General features: G+C 40.4%; 1 protein-coding gene across 1 annotated transcript in view; it reads right to left on the reverse strand.

Annotated features, from left to right (window-relative positions):
* Positions 1 to 23066, reverse strand: part of inpp5d (inositol polyphosphate-5-phosphatase D) — a 33864-nt gene that overhangs the window by 6940 nt on the left and 3858 nt on the right. The window contains exons 3-18 of the mRNA XM_037675002.1: positions 16248 to 16383; positions 16007 to 16148; positions 10661 to 10801; positions 10494 to 10578; positions 10329 to 10406; positions 10167 to 10244; positions 9942 to 10065; positions 8361 to 8464; positions 8154 to 8256; positions 7873 to 8069; positions 7688 to 7805; positions 7496 to 7592; positions 5265 to 5403; positions 3858 to 3966; positions 3692 to 3780; positions 3412 to 3493 (exon numbers count right to left, since the gene is read on the reverse strand). Of these exons, the coding sequence (XP_037530930.1) occupies positions 3412 to 3493; positions 3692 to 3780; positions 3858 to 3966; positions 5265 to 5403; positions 7496 to 7592; positions 7688 to 7805; positions 7873 to 8069; positions 8154 to 8256; positions 8361 to 8464; positions 9942 to 10065; positions 10167 to 10244; positions 10329 to 10406; positions 10494 to 10578; positions 10661 to 10801; positions 16007 to 16148; positions 16248 to 16383 (1822 nt within the window). The remainder of the gene's footprint in view (positions 1 to 3411; positions 3494 to 3691; positions 3781 to 3857; positions 3967 to 5264; positions 5404 to 7495; positions 7593 to 7687; positions 7806 to 7872; positions 8070 to 8153; positions 8257 to 8360; positions 8465 to 9941; positions 10066 to 10166; positions 10245 to 10328; positions 10407 to 10493; positions 10579 to 10660; positions 10802 to 16006; positions 16149 to 16247; positions 16384 to 23066) is intronic.

Genomic DNA, 23066 nt, shown 5'->3' on the forward strand with positions numbered 1-23066 from the left:
TGTTGACAAAAGAAATGATCGGAAAACTGCTGAAACTAGCCATTTCTTGTTGTTGATACAACAACCAATACACTTCAGTTTTATGTTAGATTTGGTCAAAACTTAGAGCCACTGCAGAGGGACCAGCGAGCCACATGTGGCTCCAGAGCCGCAGGTTGCAGACCCCACCTCTAAATGATGCTTCATGCCATATTGTGCCATATTGTAACCTTTGCCAAGATGTGTTGGTATTTGTTAAGGATAACTTTCAGCTACTACCCACAAAATCTAGCTCATCTGTGAAATGTACATAGTTATAGTCCTTTTTGTGTTGGGTAAGGTCAATAAACTGTGGCAGCCATCTGGAAATGGGTTGACTCCACATATTAATGAATTTTAAATGTACAGTACGTGCATCCAGTACTTGGATATACGTCAATGGTAAATTGTGACTATAAGAGCTAGGGCCTTCCAGTCAGATGTAATGTAACATCCTATTAAGTGCTGCTGTTGAAGGCATGGAGTCACAATGAGGTTACATTATTTTATTCTCAGTTTCGCAATTCAATGATACTCTGACAGGAAGTGCTCCTCCTTTTTTATTTATCAAGTACCACTTCTGATTTATGGTGTGGTTTTAAAATTTATTTATTTATATATTTTTACAATTACTGACAACAACCTGAATGTGAATGCCCACCCAACACTAAACAGGATAAACAACAGAGGCAACCCACCTGAACATGTAACCTGAAAAACATTTTGCCCATTTCTGTCCGGAGACTACCAAGAAGGAGGTGCAGCTCACACAGTCTGATGTGTTCAAGTACAACTAGTAATTTCACAATTCACACAGAAGTTTAACAGTAACCCACAGAATTTGCTGTTTCTGTAAAATTACTTCATGTAATGGAACAAACAATTTAAAAAAAAAAACATTAACATTGAAAATCATCAGTGAAAGTCTTGTTTTGATATTTAACTTTTTATTTTTTAGAATAATCACAGTTTTCTGCGTGGATTATTGAATTTACAGGTTACAACTGAATGTGGTGGGAAAAAATAAATCAACAAGGTTTACAAGGCCTTCCCCAGATTCTGGGCGCTGTATGCTTTGCCCCGCCCACTCTACATTTTGATTGACTAATTGTCCTGTCAGTTATTAAACCAACTCGTGCTCATGCTCTGCTCAGCCTTCTCTAATTAAAGTAAAGTCCTAAAGAAAGAGAGCTCCTTCTGTTTCCACCCGGAGACAAAAATGTAAAATAATCCGATTGAACAAATGTATTTTCATTAATTAAAACAAAATCTTGCTCAACTGCAAAGTAATTTATGAAATTAGCACAATAAAACATTAAAATAACGCCACTGAAAATATCCTGATTCATGCTCAGTAATCCAGGTAGAAAATCCAGTAAAGTTGACAGTTTCTTCTTGTTGAAACATTTCATCTTTCATCCAGAAGACTTCATCAGTCCAAGGAGCCACAACAAACTTCTTAAAATAGCACCTTGTCATAGTGGGTCAACCAGTGCTCATATGGTTTCTGTAGTCCGCCCTCTCCCCTGCTAACTCACACCTAGGGACAATTTAGAGTTACCAATCAGCCTAACATGCATGCTTTTGGTCTGTGGGAGGAAACTGGAAAAAATCCATGCATGTACGGAGAGAACATGAAAACTCCACCCAGAAAGGCCCCCGACCGGGATTTGAACCGGGGACCTTCTCGCTGAGAGGCAGCAGCTCTACCAGTTGTGCCACCGTGCTGCCCATGCTCAGCAATCCAGGTAGAAAAATCCAACAAAGTTAAGTCAGGTCCTCTGGACAGTTTCTTTTGTTGAAACATTTCATCTTTCATCCAAAAGACTTCATCAGTCTGAGGAGCCACAACAAACTTCAAACTTTTGAACCACTTTGACCATGACTGCCTCAAATGAGTGAGAGAGTGAATGGTTGTTTGTCTCGTTTGTCTCTATGTGTCCCTGTGATGGACTGGAGACCTGTCCAGGGTGTCCCCGCCTCTCGCACAGTGATTGCTGGACATGGGCACCGGTGACCCCCATGACCCAAAATGGAAGAAACGGGTAAAAGATAATGGATGGATGGATGGATGGATTATTGAGCATGAATCAGGATGCTTTGAACATTGCACTGTAGTACGAGCAGCTTCAGACCAGCTTGTCAGAATTTGAGAGATGATTTCCTGACTGCATCCAGCTGTTACCAGCTATGTGTGTTATCCTCTTGGAAATACTGATGTGGATGTCATTCTGTCCAGATTAGTGTCCATGTTTCAGCTGGACCACTCTGTTGTTGAAAAAGAGATTTTGATGCAGCGAAATGACAGTGGGTTCAAATCCAGAGCAACACCTGTCATGGATGGAGTCTGAAGAAAAGTACCCTAACTTCATCAAGGTCAAGGTTCTTTATTGTCATTCACATCACATGTGGTACATGAGGTGGAATGAAATTGTGTACACAGGGTCCCAATTTCGTTCTACCTCATGTGCCGCATCTCATCAACTTACTTGTGAGTCTTTTTTCACTCACATGAAAATCATCGTCTAAGGACAGAGCCACAACAACTGATGACCATCTGGTGACCTGCCTACGCCTTGCAACCACCTCATACTGCCCCACTGATGAGAACCTGGCTTCCTCCTCCCAGTGTCAGAAGTCCCACTGAGACATACATTTATTTTCATACAGCTTGCATCAATGTTGTCTCTTCTAGACCTGTTGGGTCTGTTTGTGTGTTTTAATTACATATCAATTCAGTTCAGTTTATTTATATAGCACCAATTCACAACAAAGTTGTCTCACGGCACTTTACAGGAACATTCACATACATATCAGACCAGATTACTGTATCACACAAAACTTTGTGTGTGTGTGTTATGACTACACAAGGAGACTTGTAAAGCTGCCAACCGCAAAAGTAAATATTGGTTCTAAGAAGGTTGTGCACCTCTGGTTTAGTGCAATGGAGGTCCTTCAGGTCCAACACCTAAAATCATTCTTATGGTTAATGTGGGAATGATCGCACTGCTGAGCACAGAGGTTTGATGGTGTGAAAAAAGGTGCACAAAAAGACACATCATTTAACAAAAAGGCTGTACGGCAACCAGAAACATGAGTTTACACCGTTCACTGAAGCACTAATAACATATTATCCCTAACCCTGGCTAAACATTAGAGGAAATTGTAGTGTCAGCCATGAATACATTGCGTGTAAAGTTTGGAAAGATCGGCTGGCCCAGTTTTTATGGCTCAAGTACGACAATAAAATGTTGTACCAATGTTGTATGAAGAAACTGTATTCCACGAATGAAGACAAGTTAACTTAGTCTCTATTGCTTTTTGAAATAAACTAAATTACATGTTTTATGCAGAAAAATAAAAGCATGAAAGGTTTTGTTGGAAGCCACTCACCATAGGTTTGGCAGACGACATGAACCAGAGGGTAGGACTTCCGCAGGACGCGATCGCACCATGAAGGCAAGTTGTACTTGGTCTGCAGGCAGAACAGGATTCATGTTGAATATATCAGTTTTTATTAAACACACTGCAGAAATATACGTGATTGTTTGAATTCATTGTGTGTGTGTGATGGATTGGTGTTGTGTAATTTCCAGCAACATAGTTCATGTACATCAATAATGATGTATTGATGTGAACTTTGTACAGTGAGAGCTGACTGAACACAACTCACCCCTGTGGCTTTGGCCTTTGTGTAGGCATACTTCTCTCTTGTGTCTCTCTCAAAGCGGTATGTGGGTGGAAATGTGATTTCCTCTTCATCTGCAAGCATAAAATGTTGGTTTGTTCTGACAGCAGCTGATGCATGTCTGTACTGGTTTGTGTTCTCCAAAGCTCACCAAAATGCAAGAAGACCTTTCCATCAGTCCTTTCCATGCAGAGCTGGTCTTTACTGAGGAGTTCCTGGTACTGCTGCTGTTTGATCTTTGTCACAATGTACTCCGCTTCCTGTGAGGGAAGCAGGGCAGCAACTGGTTGTGATTCAAAGCATTAGCAGCTGAGAGATCAGACACTTGACAACACACTCCTTTATGCTCATTGTTTGCTGTTTAACAACATGTTAGTGTAATGTCGGCCTCATCAGGTCATAAAATGACCTCAGCACAACTTCAGATAAAGATGCATGACATATGACAAGGTCATTTATTATTCATTACACCAAAATGCTGAAGCAGTGAGTGAAAAAACAACTCCACCCTTCACTGCTCCCACAAGATTAAAGAGGATAATCTGTTAGGTGCTGCTGGTCAAATGCATTGATTGATTGATTGATTGATTGATGATGGATCCCATAAAACAGCATTTTGCTGCTCTGGAGCTCTCAGGTGTGTGTGACACAATGTCAAAGTACATTGCAATTAACTATAATAAAGGCCTAGTATTACTTGAAGGACATGTGCTACATGTATACCAGAGCATTCAACTAAAATCATTTGATAATGAGAAATATTGGAGTCATCGCTGTTTTGGCAAAACTTTGTCAATAACATATGAGGTATTGCAAGACATGTTAGCTCTGAAAGTAGGTGTTGAGGGTGACTCAGCTATCAGCACACCAAACTTTATCTCAATATCTATTTAATATATTTAATATATAGGTCTTGATCAGCAAAGTTGATCAGCTGTTGAATGGGGTTGATACCTTCAGTTTTAGATCTACAACTAATGATTAATTTCAGAGAGTTTCAATAAAATCAATTCATTTGTTCATTTGATATTTTACTAACACGACAGACAAGTGAACACATGCCCACGTGCAAATACGCACAGACACAGCAATAGTCAGGCACCCTGTTCCTTTAGGCAGCAGACAGCAATGATCTTGGAGAAGCAGATGTTTCTGCTCATCAGTCTGGGATCACCCAACAGTTTTGGAGTCTATTGTTCTACAGGAATGGATTGTTCCTTTGTGGAACATATTCAAGAGTTCTGTCCATCTTCCGTCAAGTTTACGTCAAGGTCAGACTGTGCAATGATTTACAAAACTGCAACAACACCAAGAGTAATGTTTACATTCTCTCAGAGTACTCCAGTTTCTTCCCACCGACCAAGATGCCTTCCGGTCTTCTCTGTATAATTTCTGAATGAACTGACGTGGTGAGGGTGGTTGATGTCAACCCACCCCTGATGTGCCTTTGTGCCACAAAGCGAAGTAGTAACAGAGCCAAAATAATTGACATGAGAAAAGTTAAGTAGCTCTATTGTTTTGTAAAAACACTACTGAAGACACATTTTCAGCAACTTACTGATGATGGAAATTCAACACGGTAGTTCAAGTCTCCCAGCCAGAAAAAGTGTGTGAAGACATGAGTGATGTCAAAAGGGTTGAACTTTTTATCCCTCAGATTCAGCAGACGCAGGATATTGATGTAGTTTTGATTTCGTCTAGGAAAAAATATATATATTGTTAAATTACAAATGTGCTTTTTGTAACCTTTTTGTGAAGCTTTGTGCAGTTAATTAATTTTGTCATTACTTTTCTTAACATAAAAACACATTTGTTGTTGCCCAATCCAATCACTGAACTGTCTGGTGGTAAAGTGTTATGGTCCTGTTCTGAGCAGTGGACAAAATTCAAAGAAAATGTACATTTCTTTCTTTATTTTCTCTTTATTAATCATATTCAGAATCAGAATCAGAATGCCTTTATTGTCATTATACGCAGTACAATGAAATTAAGAGCCACTCCTTTTTCCAGTGCAAAAACACGCCTTAAGAAAACACACATTAAACACACACTAAAAATATATAAAAAATGTAACGCAATATAGATATAATAATGAAAGTTAAAAAAAAAATACAAGTATTACACAATTGTATTGCACATTATGGATATTAGTGAGGTAGTTAAGGTGATTGAGAGTATGAAATGTCAGTAGTATTGCACAGTAGAAGTCCAGGTGTTTGGGAGGTTAGATTATTAAATCAGTGCATGTGTGAGTTCAGTGTGGTGATGGCTTTTGGGAAAAAACTGTTCTTGAATATTGAAATGCTTCTTACAACACATGGCAACACATTTGTGTAAATGACATGCACATTTATATCCACAATTTATTCATAGTGAATTAATTGTGCCTCAGTTTGTTTCCTTTTTTTTTTTAAATATTTTTTTTGTCTCCAGTTGCAGTTTAGTATTATAGGTTTGGGTTAGGGGTGCACCGATAAATTGGCCGGCAGATTTATCGGTCCCGATTTCCTTAATTTGGGGAAATCAGAAATCGGACGACACTTGCATGAGAAACCGATTTTACTGATTTTTTTTTTTGTTTTAACAACAATTGTCTGAACTTCATTTATATTTCAGAGCATTACCACATGGCCAAGTAAAACAAGTTTGTATTGTTCTAGGATATTGTTCAAGGGCATGTTTTTCAATAAAATTATATAGGAAAATTGAAAGTGCATTATGACCTTATGACAGTGTCGCTTATAAAACGAAATAGGTCTCGGTCAAAATCGGAATCGGCAGGTCAGACTTTTTAGAAATCAGTGATCGACCAGAAAACTGCAATCGGTGCACCCCTAGTTTGGGTGCAAACCTTCTCAAGTTTGACTCACATCTATTGCACTTTCTGACTTGTTTAACCTGAACTGAGAACAGTATGAGACAGGTTTCAGGTGAACACAAATTTGTTAATATTTTGAGAGGAAAAATTGTCATAATTTTTCATTTAAACAAGTCCAAAATTCAAGTAAAGCCCTGTGAGTCAGGCAAGGCAATTAATACAGTTTGCAAACATCTGAAGGCATTTTGAAAACTCCCTTGTGAATCCATCCATGTTCACATGAGGCACTGGGATCATCATTCCTGTCCTTAAAATTCAAAAAGTTTAGAGCCATCCAGTCTTTGATATATTCAAGACAAAACTGAAGTGGCTTAACAGAGAGGGTATTTTTCTTTTTTAGTAGCATATACTTTGTATATTTGACTGTCGTCAACATGACATTGAAAAAAGATCCCATACTTCCTGAGTATTAAACCCAAATAAAGCAGATAAATATGAAAAGAGTAGAAGACCTAGTATTAAGTCCTGTGGGACCTCAAAACACAGAGGAGCAGAGGAGGATTCAGAACCAGCTGCACTGACATAGATGTGACCAAAACAAGTTTAGAGCACTATTACAAATATCCACCTGGTGCTGTAAACAAGATATTAAATATTGTGATCCACCACATGAAACGCACTGGTTAGGTCCAGCAAGACAAGAAGCACAAGTTTGCCAAAATCATTTGCTATAAGGATGTCATTGAAGACCCTTACTAAAGTTGATTCTGTGCTGTGCAGACTTTTTTAAACCACAAAGGAAAACCTCCAGGGTTCATCCAGAGAAAGCTGCACCCCAAATCCAAAGTGCACTGACTGCACTGATCATTAATGCCAGAGCTGTGGTTTCATTCAGCCTTTATTTAAACAGGTTAATCCCATTGAGCATATGCTGCAGTGCAATACTAAAAGTGGATTTAAACCAAACTCACCTGAGCTTCTTCTCACTTCCAGAGGTCAAGTGACTGTTGACAAAGCCCAAAGACGTCCCGTTGAACATGAAAGACACTCCCACGGCTCCCTTGTTTCCTGCAAACAATTGAGATGCCTCAGTGTGCTCTTGTGTTTATGTGAACCTTTGTGACGAGTCATTCAAGGCCTCGTGGAGAAGTGGAACTGCTTACCCAAAGTGTTGGCAATCCCCGTCTTCACGCTATCTGAAAACACATGAGAGATCCTGTTTTCATGCTCTGGCTTGGCCAGCACCACAATCCGAATGTTCCAGAGCGTGTGAATCGCCACCTGGACGTACGGAGAAGTTTAATTTGCTCCTGCTCCTCATCAGAATTTAGTTGTCATGGTTACTCACCTGCTTGAAGCTAATATTTGTGATGTTCCTCAGGACACTTTTCAACGTGTCGGACCACTCTCTCTCACCCAAAGGATCCTCCTGAGTGCCAATGACGTAAACGTCATGTGGAATATGATCTGCGGTGTCGTCCTGTGTCTTCCCCAGACCCTTACACTGAAACCACGAGTCAATGTTGTGGGGAGGACCAGCATTACCTGTGGGTTTGGGGATCTGTTTTCAGATTATCAATTGCACATCATCCAAACAAAATCTATCACTAAATGTGAAATTGTCATTACCCATATTCCAGGTGCCAATGAACACTCTGATCATGTCTGGTTCAGGCTTTTCTGAGTGTTTGTTCTTCATCTGTTGAAGCAGCTGACAGAAACCTTCTCTTTTCTGGAGACAGGAACAAATACAAGTCAAATATACTCAAGCCAGAACAGAAGAGAGGACGTCTTTCATTTAAAACCATGGGGTATTTGAGCGAGTGGAAGGATTACCTTTGTGTCTTCAAACACAAACTCCTTTCGCAAAATCTTCTTCTCGGTCTCCACCACGATTACAAGTTTGCTGTGCATTTTCTGGGATTTCACCAACTGCAGGACTGACAAACAATCACAAGGCTGTCAAAGCAGCTGACAAAAACAAAACTTTTTTTTTAAAGTCAGTAGCAATGCAGCAACTCCATAAGAAAGACGAACTTAGCAGACAGCATTGTTTTTAACACCTCATCTAGTGCAGGGATATTCAACAGGCGGCCCGCGGGTTACTCAAGTCTGGCCCACCAATGGGGGGCGGTTTCTGGGTTTGGGTTTTTGTGTTCTGTTTATTGCATGTATGATTCAATGCAACAAACTAAACTAATTTAAAATGTAACAGATCATTGTAATACTTGGTTTATTTATACAATGACTTTAATTGCTGGTTGTCTGGCCCCTGAGCTGCTGACTTTCAGAAACTGTGGCCCCTGAGCAGTTTAGTTGAACAGCCCTGATCTATTGTTTCAGGCTATTGGTCAAAAATTAGGAATTAGATTTTTTTTTTAAATTATCTGACAATTACTGATTACTAAAAATGTTTTAATGCAACAAATGCTTTCACACACACACACACACACCTGTTCATTTAGTTACAACAGGGAAACCAACTTAGAGGAAAATCTCTGCGGTTTCTTTTTAGGTCAGGAAGTCGTACCACAACTGATCTAGCTTGTGTGAGCAATGAATGGTAACCCAAATAAAGCTCTGAAGATGGTTATAGCCTAACGTTCAATGCTTCAAATGTACAAATAGTTGCAACAGATCCCAGTTTAAATGACAGTGTAAAGTGTCTTATTCACAAAAGGTTCAGACTTTTCTTGACAGATGTGCAGTAAACTCTGTGTCTTGATAAAAGTGCAGTTGTTGTACACAGATTTTCTTTTTGGTGCAACTTAGAAATACCTTATTTTAATTGTATTATTTTCTATAGTATTTATTTTGTGTAATTTTATCGTTTACTTTTAAATTCATGGTAAACAGTATTCATGTGTCTTACTCTCTGTGTTTAAAGTATTATTCGAGTTTCTTCAATTTCAAGTTTTTTAATAAAATATTCAAATACATTTTGAGTGTGTTTGTGATGGTACATGGTAATTTAAATGATTTGTTTCGTGTCCATTCCCCCCACCCCACTGGTGGCTGTGGGAGTGGGTGATGCGGGCTTGGGGGAGGGATGGGGTGCTGGAGGGTTGTTTGCCCATGGCACAAACAGGCTAGGACTGCCCCTGTTAACTTGTTACACAAATACAAAGTATTTAGACACCATTACACAGATTTGCACTGAACAGGACATTTAAAATCACTTAACTTGTTAATTAAGGTAATTAAAACAAAAAATACTGAAATGCAAAGGATTTGGGGATTTTTAACCAATTGTATGACATTTCCTCTGATCCTGAACATTTCATTGCATTGTTGACCCTATGTTAACCTGCATATTACAAATAAACAACATAACATAATAGTTGATCAAGTAGAATCACGTTGTTATCAATTGATTGTGTTGGCTATTGTCAGAACTGTATAAGTAAAATCCCTTACTCTTATTGTGTACAAAATATTTGTCTTCAGGTCCATCTTTTGACTTTTTAAAATAGAGTTTTCCACTTTCAATGTCCACCTTCAAGACCATTTTTGTAGAAATGCCAAGAGATTCTTGCTTGACCTGCCAGAGAAGAAGGTTTCTGGTCAATTAAACCACAAACATTTAGACGTTTTATCATTTTATGCCAATCTGGTGGTATAAAAGCAAATTTAGGGAAGCACCTCAAATGCAACAGGCGGTATGAGAGATTTCCTGTGTCCTCCTTCATATCCTACTGACTCAAAAACAGAACCTTTGACCTGAAAAAAGAAATAGAGAAGTGCTTTGTCATCTGCAACCATGATCATTTGTTGGTATGTCTATGAAGTAGAGTTTTACTAAACCTTATCCTCTATGGAGTAGAGCAATTTTGTAAGTTGATCAAGCCTGTAGGACACACACTGGCCTGAATTGGCAAAAACCTGTAAATTAAGAAGATATTACAAATTAACAGAGGTATTTCTCTGGGTGTGTGGATAATAGTGCAAAGGATTACGGCAGCCACCAACTTGTTTAGGTCCAATCCCTGGAGAGAGCTGCTGATCCAACGTTCTGTGGAAGATCTCTAAAACTGGCGTGACTCGGGAAATTTCACTGGCTCATCAAAACAACAACAGAGTGGTTAAAAAGGCCCCGTACACTGTGGGATGCATTCAACACTGGGTGGGAAATGTACCTGTTTAGATTTTTGCACACCAGCGTGATTAGTTTTTTGAGGCCAGGAAGATTTGAGTTCCCGTTCTGAACTTGTTCAGCATCTAAACTGATGGAGCACCTGAAGTATTCCTGGATGGCCATTTCATGTTCCTCGGACAATCTGGACAAACAACCAAACAAGTAGGTTAACATCAAAATTCTGTAAAAGTCAAAGACAACAACAATAAGTAGATTTCTGTAGTGCTACATGCATAATTAAGGATGCCAATAATCACTGATGCATGTTACAGTATTTTGTTTTCACTACATTTTTTTGTACTTTGCTCCTCCTAGTACTTTGAAAGAAAAAAAACACATTAAAAGTAAAACAAAACCTGCAGCTTGATGAGGAATAGTGCGGTAGTATTTAGGTAGTGGTACATTGCATAGCTTTGATGAAATCCACTAAAAAGTGAAGGAATTTTATAGGATTTTGTTGAAACAAGTGACTCAACACTCTTTAAACCGTCTATAGCTCAGACATGCTTAGCAATAAAAACTTCATTCAAATATTTAAACAGGTTACAGAAAGTTGCACTTCTCTTGACTGAACTGGCATTTTGACAACTTGTACAGTTTCTAGAAAATTGCAGTATGTTTGTTGGAGAATTTACCACGTAATGTTTGTTACTTTGTCACACAAACCTTTAACTTTTTCTCTTTGAACTTGTTAAAATGTTTCAAGATAAACGGTTTTTGACTTGCATGATTTCACATTTGTGATACAGTTTATACATCGAACCATAGGGTTTGTTTTGTTTGTTTGTTTTCTTTCATCCAATGTGTGTCTGGTTATTATTAATCTTAAGACTTTCCCTCCAATCCTCCCAGAGTGCAAGGTACATGTTGTGGAAAAAAGGGATTCCCAAAACAATGTAGATGAACATATATCTGTGATATATTCATAAATTAAACGGATTCATTCATTTTTCTGGACTGAATAATATCGTGCATTGAATAATTAAATGTGACGTGAGACGTTAATTTTCTTTGACCCATCAAATGAATGTGGTCATTTATTAACAGAATCAAAGTTTAACATCACACATTTACATTAATTTGGCAAAATTGATTACAACAACAGCTTAATTAACTAGCTTTACAGTCAGAAAACCATACGGCCATGGTTTCCTCACTTCAAGCATTACAGCAGACATTTCTGAAAATATCTGGATTAATTACTAGCAAGATAGAAGAGTTTAAAGATGGAAATGAAGTTTAAATTGAGAGAGATGGGTGAGAGAATTTGTCTGTTATAACCAGAACAACACGCTCCTTTGGACCAGCTTAACCAACGGTACACTTTGCGGTTGAAGATCGACTCTTTTACCTTTGCAGACGATAGTTCGGCCTCGGCGTAGAGTTCTCTTCAAACGCTTTCCAGCGTCTCCGTAAGGATAGTAGGGAACCGGATGGACTTGATTTTGTGTTTCTGGACTCAAATCAATGAAATACAGTTCTTGTCCCAGGAAGGCCCTCAAGGTCAGGATTTGACCTGAGGCTTACTACAACAACCAGGTGTAGGCTTCGTCTTGCTTATTTAAAAAGGGAAGTCTGAGATTGTTGCCATTGTATGTTCCCATACAATGGTGAGATTAGTCCTCTGATACACCCAGGTGGAGAGTGGACAGCCATGTAAGCGCCTGGGGAGCAGTTAGGGATTGGGTGTCTTGCTCAGAGACACTACAACATGTGGGAATGGCTGGGAGTCGAACTGCGACTTTCTGGTCCTAGGTCGGCTGCCCTGCCTCTACACCATCTCAGCCCCTAAAAAGCTTTGGAGAACAGCCAGCAATCACATGTAGTGAACTTGACCTGATGTCAAAACTAAGCCTAAGGTCAAAACCCTTGACCTTAAGAACCTTGTGGGACAGAAACTGTCATTTCATTGATTTGAATCCAGAAATACAGGTTCACCCATCCTGAGACTTTCTTTCTTGTAAATTCAAGTGAAAGAACACTCTCTTTTCTATTATCATTCCTGTTTTACAAATGTTTGATAATCAAAGTGTTTTAGTTCAAACATTTTAGATGTTACAGTGAACTAATCAATTTTATTAACTGTAAAACAGTAACAATGATTTTTGAGTTGCTTATGCAAAGTTAGAATTCATGTTAAGGTCTGTTACAGAGTAATTATGCATTTTCTGATTTCTGTCTTTGAATAAGCAGTGCACGTTTCCAAGGCCAGGAGTCGAAGCAGACAAGTTGTTGGAACGAATGGTCGTTGTTTTAAATCCTCTCAGACGTAAACAGGGAAGTTGGCACCTGTTTCTCCAAACTAGCCGAAACATTTCTCTCTCCTGTCTGGGAAACATCTTCAATCTGTTCCATAACATTCTTGCTGGTTTCTGACTTTCCATAACACCTTACATCACAAAACACACCCCTGTCTGGTTGATATTGACCAATCAGGGACTCCCAAATGGACCGGAAATAGAGCCCTTAAAAATGTCGGTACTTCCTAGTTCTCGCAGTTCTGTGTTGTAGCAGCTCTGAGATGTTCGCAGTTCTGTGAAGTCGTTGTTCTGTGAGTTGCCGTTGGAGTCGGGCTGGAGAGTTTGCAGCTCCAGTCGTTTGGGAGAACAGGAGTCCAGCCATGATAAGGCTCTTCCGAGATTTATGGGATTATAACACTTCCACCTCTGAGTGGAACTTCTGAAGAACCCCACTCATGTGAAGTCCACCTGGCTGAGGTGAACTTGTGTCAGACGGGATATCGTCACTACTTCGGACGAGTCACAGCCATCCTATGGAGACGCTGAAAGGTAGCGTTAACTGGAGCTCCTCTTCTTCTGATTCATCGTCAGAGAGGTAAATGAGTCTAGTCTACTGAGCGTACCGAGGAAAAGCTGGGTCGGATGGAGGGTGTCGTCCTGTCAACACTTTTCACTCATACACACCACATTCTCCCTCATCCATCTTTCACTCCCACTAAACTTCATTTTCCATCTTTAAATTCTTCTATCAAGTAGAAATCCTTCCAGATATTTTAGAAATGTCTGTGTAAAGTGCTCATCCACCGTCGTGTGGATAATTGATCATAATTGTACAGCTCGCTGATTAATTATGTTGTTATTTTCATATTTTGCCAAATTAATGTAGATGTTTGATGTTAAACTTGATTCTGTTAATAAATGACCCACTGTCGTGGTGAGTCAAAGATAATTAACGTCTCACATCCACATTTCATTAAATTCAATGCACGTTTATATTCAGTCCAGAAAAATGAAGAATCCGTTTTAATTGATGAATATATCTCAGCATCTGTTCATCTACACACAGAAGATCAATGCATCGACAAGTACACACTTATCAATGCTTTCACCTGTCTGAAACTTGAAAACTTCCTGAACAGAAAAGAATCAGTTTTGTTGAAACTTCCAGGTCCCAGTCCCTCTCTGCCCTGTCCAGCTTTATCAGAACCCAGCTGCAGTCAGAAGCAGGAGGAAATCTGTGAGCCAGCAGCTCTCAAGGGCTCTTGTAAGAAAGACTTCACGGAATCAGACCAAATAGAATCTTGTTATGCTTTTACTGACTGGTCACATGAAGACTGATTATTACATAGAGCAAGGATCATAGAACTTTTAAACATAATTCACAATAACAGTAAAAGAGAGTGCATGTGAGTGCAAATAATACACATTCCCTTCAGTGCACACATCCATACTTTCATTGACTCATTAGCACACCTACAGAAAACGCTGCAGATTTACATTTATAAAGACCAGACACTTAACTCACTTACAATACAAATTATTTTGATTTCCTCTTATAGTTTATTTAAGGTGAGTCTTTGTCTAAAACTTACTTTCTACTTGACCTTTATCCTTCAGGAATTTTAACTTTTTTTGTATTCATCTTGGTTTCATATGGGCACCGGCGGACCCCCGCCCCCACCCCCCTCACCTCCCGACCCGAGAAGGAAGAAGCTGTTAAAGCTAACGGGTGGATGGATGGATGGATGGATGGATGGATGGATGGATCTTGGGACCAAAAATCACCCTAAAATGACCAATTGAATAAAATGTTCAACTTGTTAATAAAGTTTGTGTAGTTTGAACCTACGAAAGTAGAAAAGAATATCACAGAATCCCATCACAAAAAAAAAAAACAAGTTGAATGAGAAACAAAAACATCCAGCAAATGGAGTTTCTAGAGAGCACAATATTCTTTGTTATGCTTAATTACTTGTCAAAACTCTTCACTCCTGTAGTTTTAGCCTATTTTTCACAAACTCACCAGTTCCTTTATGCACAAACATGAAATGAAAAAGTCCAACTACTGAGAGATACTTTCAAAACAATTTCAAATGTGTTGCGGTGCCTGAATGGTGCCTGATTGTCAGCACCTGTGAGCAACCAGTGACAATATGGAAAAAATATTGGCTCGTCTCCACAGTCTGGGACCAAGCTCTATCATCCAAGATGACATCTCTCACTCCCACAGACTGAGGTCTATCAGAGACTACTTGCAAAATTTGGGAATGAAACACCCATGATGATGGACTGGGTGAATCTTCGAGAGTGGCCAACACAACCATACTGGCAAACTTATAGCAAATGCTGGTTGAAGAATAGAATACCATCTCACAGTTGTTTGTGACCAAACTGGTCAGTAGCATGAGGAGGAGGAGGCAGGCTGTTGTGGCTGTATATGGTTCTTCCACACACTACTGAGTCCCCTGTACTGTACGGTAAATGAATAAATTCTTAAATTGCCATGTGTCTTGTTTCTTCAGACTTTAATGATCTAATCTAAGAACTGACACCAAACAAGAGCCAATAGCAGAATAAGCTGTTTGGCATTAGCATATAAGATTGGGCAAGTTTTTCATGGGTACAACCCACACACTCCACTCTGCCACTCAACCCACAAAAGCATTTTTTTTAAACAAATGTGGCACCATTTAAAAAGAAATAAACTAACTTTCCAGTGATATAAGGTTACTAGTTGGATGTAACTGGGACCCTGTGTACATAATCTCGTCCCACCACATGTACCACATGTAATGCAAACGACAAAGAATCTCTGACTCTGACTGACTCTGACTATTAACAAGAAGCACTGTTACAGTAAAGAAATAATTAACCAAACACATATTTCCAACTTTATGTGCTAAGTTTACATCACAATGTCTTTTTTACCAGATTAAACTGTTACAAATGTAAATATTAAATTATTTTGTGGGCTTTGGAGTAAAAGATTAACAGATATTAGAGTTTTGGGCTGCAGCTGCATTGGTACTTTTTCAGTACATCCTTCATTTTCAATTTTCAACCTGCTGTAAATATATTTGTTTACATTTGTGCAAAAGTGACCATACCCAGACAGGTCCATGTGCTGTAGCTTCATCAGGTACATGTCTGATAAGGACTTGCCAGCAGGCTCACTGGGCTTCGATTCACTTTCTTTCATGTCACTTGTAAAGGTTCTTGGGGGAAGCTGTGGTGGATGGTTGGCAGCTTCTGCAACACAAAAATATGCATAAATTGTAAGGCTGTTATTTTAAACTACAATATTTTGTATGTACTCCTATACAAATAACTATGTAAGATGTTTTTGACCTCGGTCCTCGTCTACCTCCTCCTCCCTCTGGACAGGGAACTGCAGATGTGTGATCAGACCCATGTTGGGGTTGTAATAAGCCTCCACCAGCTCTGGTAGCATAGTGAAGAACCTAATAGGAACTCCGTCTGATGCCTACAAATCAAAACAGAAACATAATTAATTAAATTTTCTTTGGCACAGACAAAACTAAAGGCCTAGCATTGTTTGAAGGAATGCATGCTGCCTTCAATGCCAGAGTTTAAAAAAAAGATTATCTAATGATGAGAAATGATAGAGTTACAGCAATTTTGGTTAAACCTTAAAAATAATTTTTATGCATAATCTGATACCGTATTGGGAGGTACTGCTGACTCTCAACTACCACAACATCATTCATACCCTTCTGCTCACTATAAACTAATTTTTGGGCTGATGTATTTTTATTTTTATGACTGTATTTTTTCCTCTTTCGGCTGCTTCTTTCATCAGAGGTCGCCACAGCGAACTAAGTCGTACAAAGACTTGGCAGTTATTTTTACACTGGATGTCCTTTCTGACACAACCACAGACCACCTAATGAGGCAGGTGTGGGTGCTTCACCTATTCCACCCACATTTTTGATGTTGTCGGTACCGGGAGTTGAACTGGTGCCTGAGCAGCCGCAGAAGCATCAGTTCCCGTCACAACTCCTCGAGCCCTGCCATCTGCCAGAGCTCTTGCCCCGTGCTGGACGGCCCTTGGCTGTCATGATTCATGTCTTTTGTGTTATTTTTTCGTATTTCAGTGATTCTGATATTTAGTTTTACTTGTGTTCCAGTTTTCCCAGTGTTTCTCCCCTTGTGTAGTTCAGCTCCTGCCCCTCCTACTCTCACCTGATCCTCATTGTCTCTACCGAAGTGTTGTCATTACTCCCGCATTAATTTCCCTTCGGTAGCACGGTGGCACAACTGGTAGAGCTGCTGCCTCTCAGCGAACAGGTCCCCGGTTCAAATCCTGGTCCAAGGGCCTTTCTGGGTGGTGTTTGCATGTTCTCTCCGTGCATGCGTGGGTTTTCTCAAGGTACTCCAGTTTCCTCCCACAGACCAAAAGAAGTCCTTGAAGGACATCTTATCTGAATTCGCCTGGAGAACATGTGATCTGACGCTCACCACCCCCTCCCTGAGGAATTTCCAACTGATAACCAGATGAGCCAGCTGAATAAACTTTGTATCATCATTTCAGGACTTGTGGATTCTCATAGTCGTTATTCTTGGCCATTCCTCGACATCCCTCGAGAATGTTTATGAATCTCACCAGAGGACATTGGCTGATTATTCCATCTTTATCAGAACTCTTACAGTGACCTCGAGAGCATCTATGAACATGCTCACTGCTCTCGGCTCCCCCATCTGCAGAATGTCTATGTCACTATACGCTTGTTTGTGCGAGGTGTTTTTTTAATAGAGCTTTTTTTTCTCAGGCAGGAAAAAAAAAGTCTGATAGGAATTTTTTCTCCTCCAATTCCTACATGTGTCCATTTTACCACTTTTTTGTCTGTCCAAACAGGTCTCACTTGTAAATGAGTCTTTTAGGCTCAATGTGACTTATCTGTTTAAATAAAGGTTGAATGAAAAAAAAACAATAACAAAAAAAACATGCATCTTAGGCTGATTGGTAACTCTAAATTGTCCCTAGGTGTGAGTGAGAGAGTGAATGATTGTTTGTCTCTATGTGTCCCTGTGATGGACTGGAGACATGTCCAGGGTGTACCCCGCCCCTCACACAGTGACTGCTGGATATGGGCACCGGCGACCCCTGTGACCCAAAATGGAAGAAGCGGGTAAAAGATAATGGATGGATGGAAATTGTGCACCTTTTTGAAGTTGCAGCAGTGATCTACCAGGTAATGTATTAGTTGTGTACTTCAACTACCTGTGCCAAATATTTGTACTTTTCTCCAGATTTTGTCTATCATGTTAGCATTACATAGAAGCAGCAGCACCAACTAAACAGCTTGTGGATGTGCTTAATACAGAATACATTGTTCTCAGATATAACAAATGGTTGATCACCATTAAACCTCTTAGTTTAAGATTTCAGACCCTTTTGTTGTTGTTAAACAACGTTACTAGAACCTCCTTCTTCCACCTGCGTAATATCACTAAAATTAGAATCATCTTATCTAAAAATGATGCAGAAAAACTGCTCCATGCATTTGTCATGTCTAGACTGGACTATTGCAATGGTTTATTATCTGGGTGTCCAAATACTTCTTTAAGACGTCTTCAGTTGATCCAAAATGCTGCTGCAGATTCTTATGTAACTGGAGTTCATAGGAGAGATCATATCTCTCCAGTTTTAGTTTCTCTTCGTTGGCTCCCTGTCAAATTCAGAATCTTACTTCTAACCTACAAAGCTCTCAATAACCTAGCTCCATCTTATATTCGAGGGTATTAATCAATCTTCTATCTCCCATTTACAGCTTGTACAAAACTCTGCTGCTCGCTTGTTGACTAACACACGTAAATATGAACATATCACTCCTGTCCTTTCTTCTTTACACTGGTTCCCAGTTCATTTTAGGACACAGTTCAAGCTGCTACTGTTTGTTTTTAAAGCTTTGAATGGCCTTGCACCACCTTATATTTCAGAACTTTTGAAAGTCCACCAGACCAGCAGAGCTTTACGGTCTGCTGGTCAAAATTTGCTGGTGGTACCACACTCAAGGTGCAAACAATGGGGGGACCGGTCCTTTTCTGTTGCAGGCCCAGCAGCCTGGAATGCTCTTCCCTATGAGCTGCGTGCCATCTCTGATCTGGTTCTGTTCAAAGCCAAACTGAAAACATACTTATTTAAAAGGGCTTTTAATGTTTAACTTTTAGTAGTTTAGTATTTAGTATTTATTTATTTATTTTATCTCTTTTACCTTCTTTTATTCTCGCTGTGTTTTTAATTTGCACTGATTTATTGTGTCCTGTTTTTAATCTTGTTTTGTCTTGTGAAGCACCTTGGTCAATGCAAGGCGTTGTTGGAAGGTGCTATAGAAATAACGTTTATTATATTATTATTATTTAAAATTATGCAGAAAAACTGGTCCATGCATTTGTCATGTCTAGACTGGACTATTGCAATGGTTTATTATCTGGGTGTTCAAATACTTCTTTAAGACGTCTTCAGTTGATCCAAAATGCTGCTGCAGATTCTTATGTAGCTGGAGTTCATAGGAGAGATCATATCTTTCCAGTTTTAGCTTCTCTCCATTGGCTCCCTGTCAAATTCAGAATCTTACTTCTAACCTATAAAGCTCTCAACAACCTAGCTCCATCTTATATTCGAGATCTTATTGTTCCATATTTTCCTAACAGAACACTTCGCTCTCAGACTGCAGGTTTACTCGTGGTCCCTAGAGTTTCCAAAAACAGAATGGGAGGAAGATCTTTCAGTTATCAGGCTCCTCTCTTGTGGAACCAACTTCCAGTTTCTGTCCATGAGGCTGACACATTATCCAGTTTTAAGACTGAGCTTAAGACTTTCCTTTTTGATAAATCCTGTAGTTAGGGTTGGCTTCTTATGCTGTCTTAAGCTTAGACTACTAGAGGACAAATTGACTTAATTTCCTTAAACGATTTGCTAAAATTGAATAGTTTTCATTAGATACTATTTCTAACATGTGATTCTTGACCTGCCATTGTGTATCTGTTCCTCTCAAACCCAGCCGGTCGAAGCAGATGGACGCTTGTCCTGAGCCTGGTTCTGCTAAAGGTTTCTTCCTCATGAAGGAGTTTTTCCTTTCCACTGTCGCCTTCATTCTTGCTCAAGATGAGAGTTCTGTGATGAAGTTAAATTCAAAGCAGTCTGTTCCTCAGATAAATAATGTTAAATTATTATTTTTATATATGAATGTTTCTGTTCAGTGCCCTGAGATGACTTTTGTTGTGACTTGGTAAGATATAAATAAACTGAACCAAATTGAATTGAACTGAACAGAAAGCCTTTACATTGTATTTATCAACAACATCATAAAAATAAACACAATTTTTTGACGAACAGTATTTCTTTCACTGTGATACTATCAGGCTCATATTTTACTCCAACAGAGCTTCTCAGTCACATCAGACTTCAATGTATTCTAACAGATATCTACAACAGGTAAGATGTTAATAGCTCATAACCTCCCAGAGTCCCACATCAAAATGGCCAGATTAATCCTTTAAACAAAGCAGTTCAGTTGAGTTATATTTTTATAAATGCTCTCATGCTAAGATATTTTACAATATCCAGATTAATTTATTGTTGTTGGTTTTTACAACCCAAATATCTGACCAAGTTAATAAATGCCAAACTTTATCAGATCACTGAGGTCACTCTTGTTTTTATCATGGCCAATAAATTTATAGTAAAGCTCCACATTTCCTGTCTCAGCCAGCTGACATTAATAAACACAAAATAGCTAAAAAAAAAAATGGCCAAATTGACAGATATTGAGCTAACATTTGGTTTGTAACAACTGAGAGTTTTCTTTTCCATTACTTTGCATTATGACTCTTAAGAACAGTGTGGACTTTGAGGGAAGTTGTAAGGAGTCAATCATATTAGTCAGTATTTTACTTGCAGTAGACTGCTGTATCCCATTTTTAAGTGAAGTAAATGAGTATTAGATGGGTTTATATATCACATGGGCACAACAATCAGTTATTACTCAGTGTAAAATAACCATCTGATAAAAACATGCGTAAACATTCACAGAAAAGCATTAAATTTATGGTTCGAGTTGTTTCAGATGGAAGAAGAGAGGAGCTGAGCTGTCAACTGATCACCACCTGGTAATGAGTTGGATCAGATGGCGGGGGATGATGCCGGACAGGCTGAGTAGACACAAACTTGTAGTGAGGGTTTGCTGGGTACACCAGGCAGAAGAACGCGTCAGAGAGATCGTCAACTCACACCTCCGCGAGAGCTTTAATCGCATCCCAGCTGAGGTGGGGGACATTGAGTCTGAGTGGGCCATGTTCTGCACCTCACTTGTTGAGGTAGCTGCCTTGAGCTGTGGCCGCAAGGTTGTCGGTGTTTCTTGCGGTGGTCATCCACAAACTCGGTGGTGGACACCCTGGGTTAGGGAGGCTGTCAAGCTGAAGAAGGAGTCCTATCAGGCCTTCTTAGTCAGTGGGACTCTGGAGGCAGCTGAGGAGGGCCAAGCGGTCTGCAGCCTTGGCTGTTTCTGAGGCAAAATCTCGGATGTGGGAGGAGTTCAGTGAGACCTTGGATAACAACTCTCGGTCGGCTCCGAGGAGATTCAGGCAAACCATCAGACGGCTGAGGAGGGGAAAGCAGCACTTTACCAACACTGTGTTCAGTGAAAGTGGGGTGCTGTTGACCTCAACCAGTGATGTCGCCGGGAGGTTGAAGGAATACTTCTCGGACCTTCTCAATTCCACCAGCACGTCTTCCATGGAGGAAGCTGAGTCGGGGGACTTTGGGGTTGATCCATCCATAACTGTGGCTGAGATTGCCGAGGTACTTAAAACGCTCAGAGGCGGCAGGGCTCTGGGAGTGGATGAGATTCACCCTGATTTCCTTAAAGCTCTGGATGTTGTGGGGCTGTCTTGGCTGACACGCTTTTGCAATGTCGTGTGGACATTGGGGGCAGTGCCACTGGATTGGCAGACTGGGGTGGTGGTTCCCCTCTTCAAAAAGGGGGACCAGAGGGTGTGCTCCAATTATAGGGGCATCACTCTCCTCAGCCTCCCTGGTAAGGTCTATTCAGGGGTACTGGAGAAACGAGTCCGATCGTTGGTCAAGCCTCAGATCCAGGAGGAACAATGTGGGTTCTGTCCTGGCCGTGGAACACTGGATCAGCTCTTTACCCTCACTAGGGTCCTCGAGGGGTCATGGGAGTTTGCCCATCCAGTCTACATGTGTTTTGTGGACTGGGAGAAGGGATTCAACAGTGTTCCTCGGGTACACTGTGGGAGGTGCTCCGTGAGTATGGGATTGGGGGCCCATTGCTACGGGCTGTTCAGTCCCTATACAAGCGTTGCGAGAGTTTGGTTCGAATTCCCGGCAGAAAGTCAGACCCATTGGGGGTAGGAGTTGGACTCAGCCAGGGCTGCCCGTTGTCACAATTCTGTTCATAACTTTTATGGACAGAATTTCTCGGTGCAGCCAGTGGGGAGAGAGTTTTCGGATCGATGGCCTCAGGATTCCATCTCTGCTCTTTGCAGATGATGCAGTCCTGTTGGCGTCATCGTGCTGTGATCTTTAGCTTTCACTGGAGCGGTTTGCAACCGAGTGTGAAGCAAGTGTGGATTGCTCTCTTCGGGCCGAAGTTCTGCCTCAAGTGGAGGAATTCAAGTATCTCAGGGTTTTGTTCACGAGTGACGTAAGAATGGACCGTGAGATGGACCGATGGATTGGTGCAGCATGTACAGTATTGCAAACTCTGTACTGGTCCGTTGTGGTGAAGAGAGAGCTGAGCTGTAAGGCAAAACTCTCTGTTTACCGGTCGGTCTACATTCCTACCCTCACCTATGGTCATGAGCTCTGGGTAGTGACTGAAAGAATGAGATTGCAGGTACAGGCGGTTGAAATGAGTTTCCTCCACAGGGTAGCTGGACTCTCTCTTAGAGATAAGGTGAGAAGTTAGGTTATCTGGAAGAGACTTGGAGTAGAACTGCTACTCCTCCACATTGAAAGGAGCCAGTTGAGGTGGTTTGGGCATCTGGTAAGGATGCCCTCATGACGCCTCCCTAGGGAGGTGCTTCGGGTATGTCCGACTGGGAGGAGACCCTGGGGAAGACCCAGGACACGCTGGAGAGTCTATGTCTCTCGGTTGGCCTGGGAATGCCTTGGAATCCTCC

The sequence above is a fragment of the Nematolebias whitei genome, chromosome 3 (genome assembly GCF_014905685.2).
Source record: "Nematolebias whitei isolate Nwh7 chromosome 3, NemWhi1, whole genome shotgun sequence".
In the NCBI taxonomy this organism is placed as follows: domain Eukaryota; kingdom Metazoa; phylum Chordata; class Actinopteri; order Cyprinodontiformes; family Rivulidae; genus Nematolebias; species Nematolebias whitei.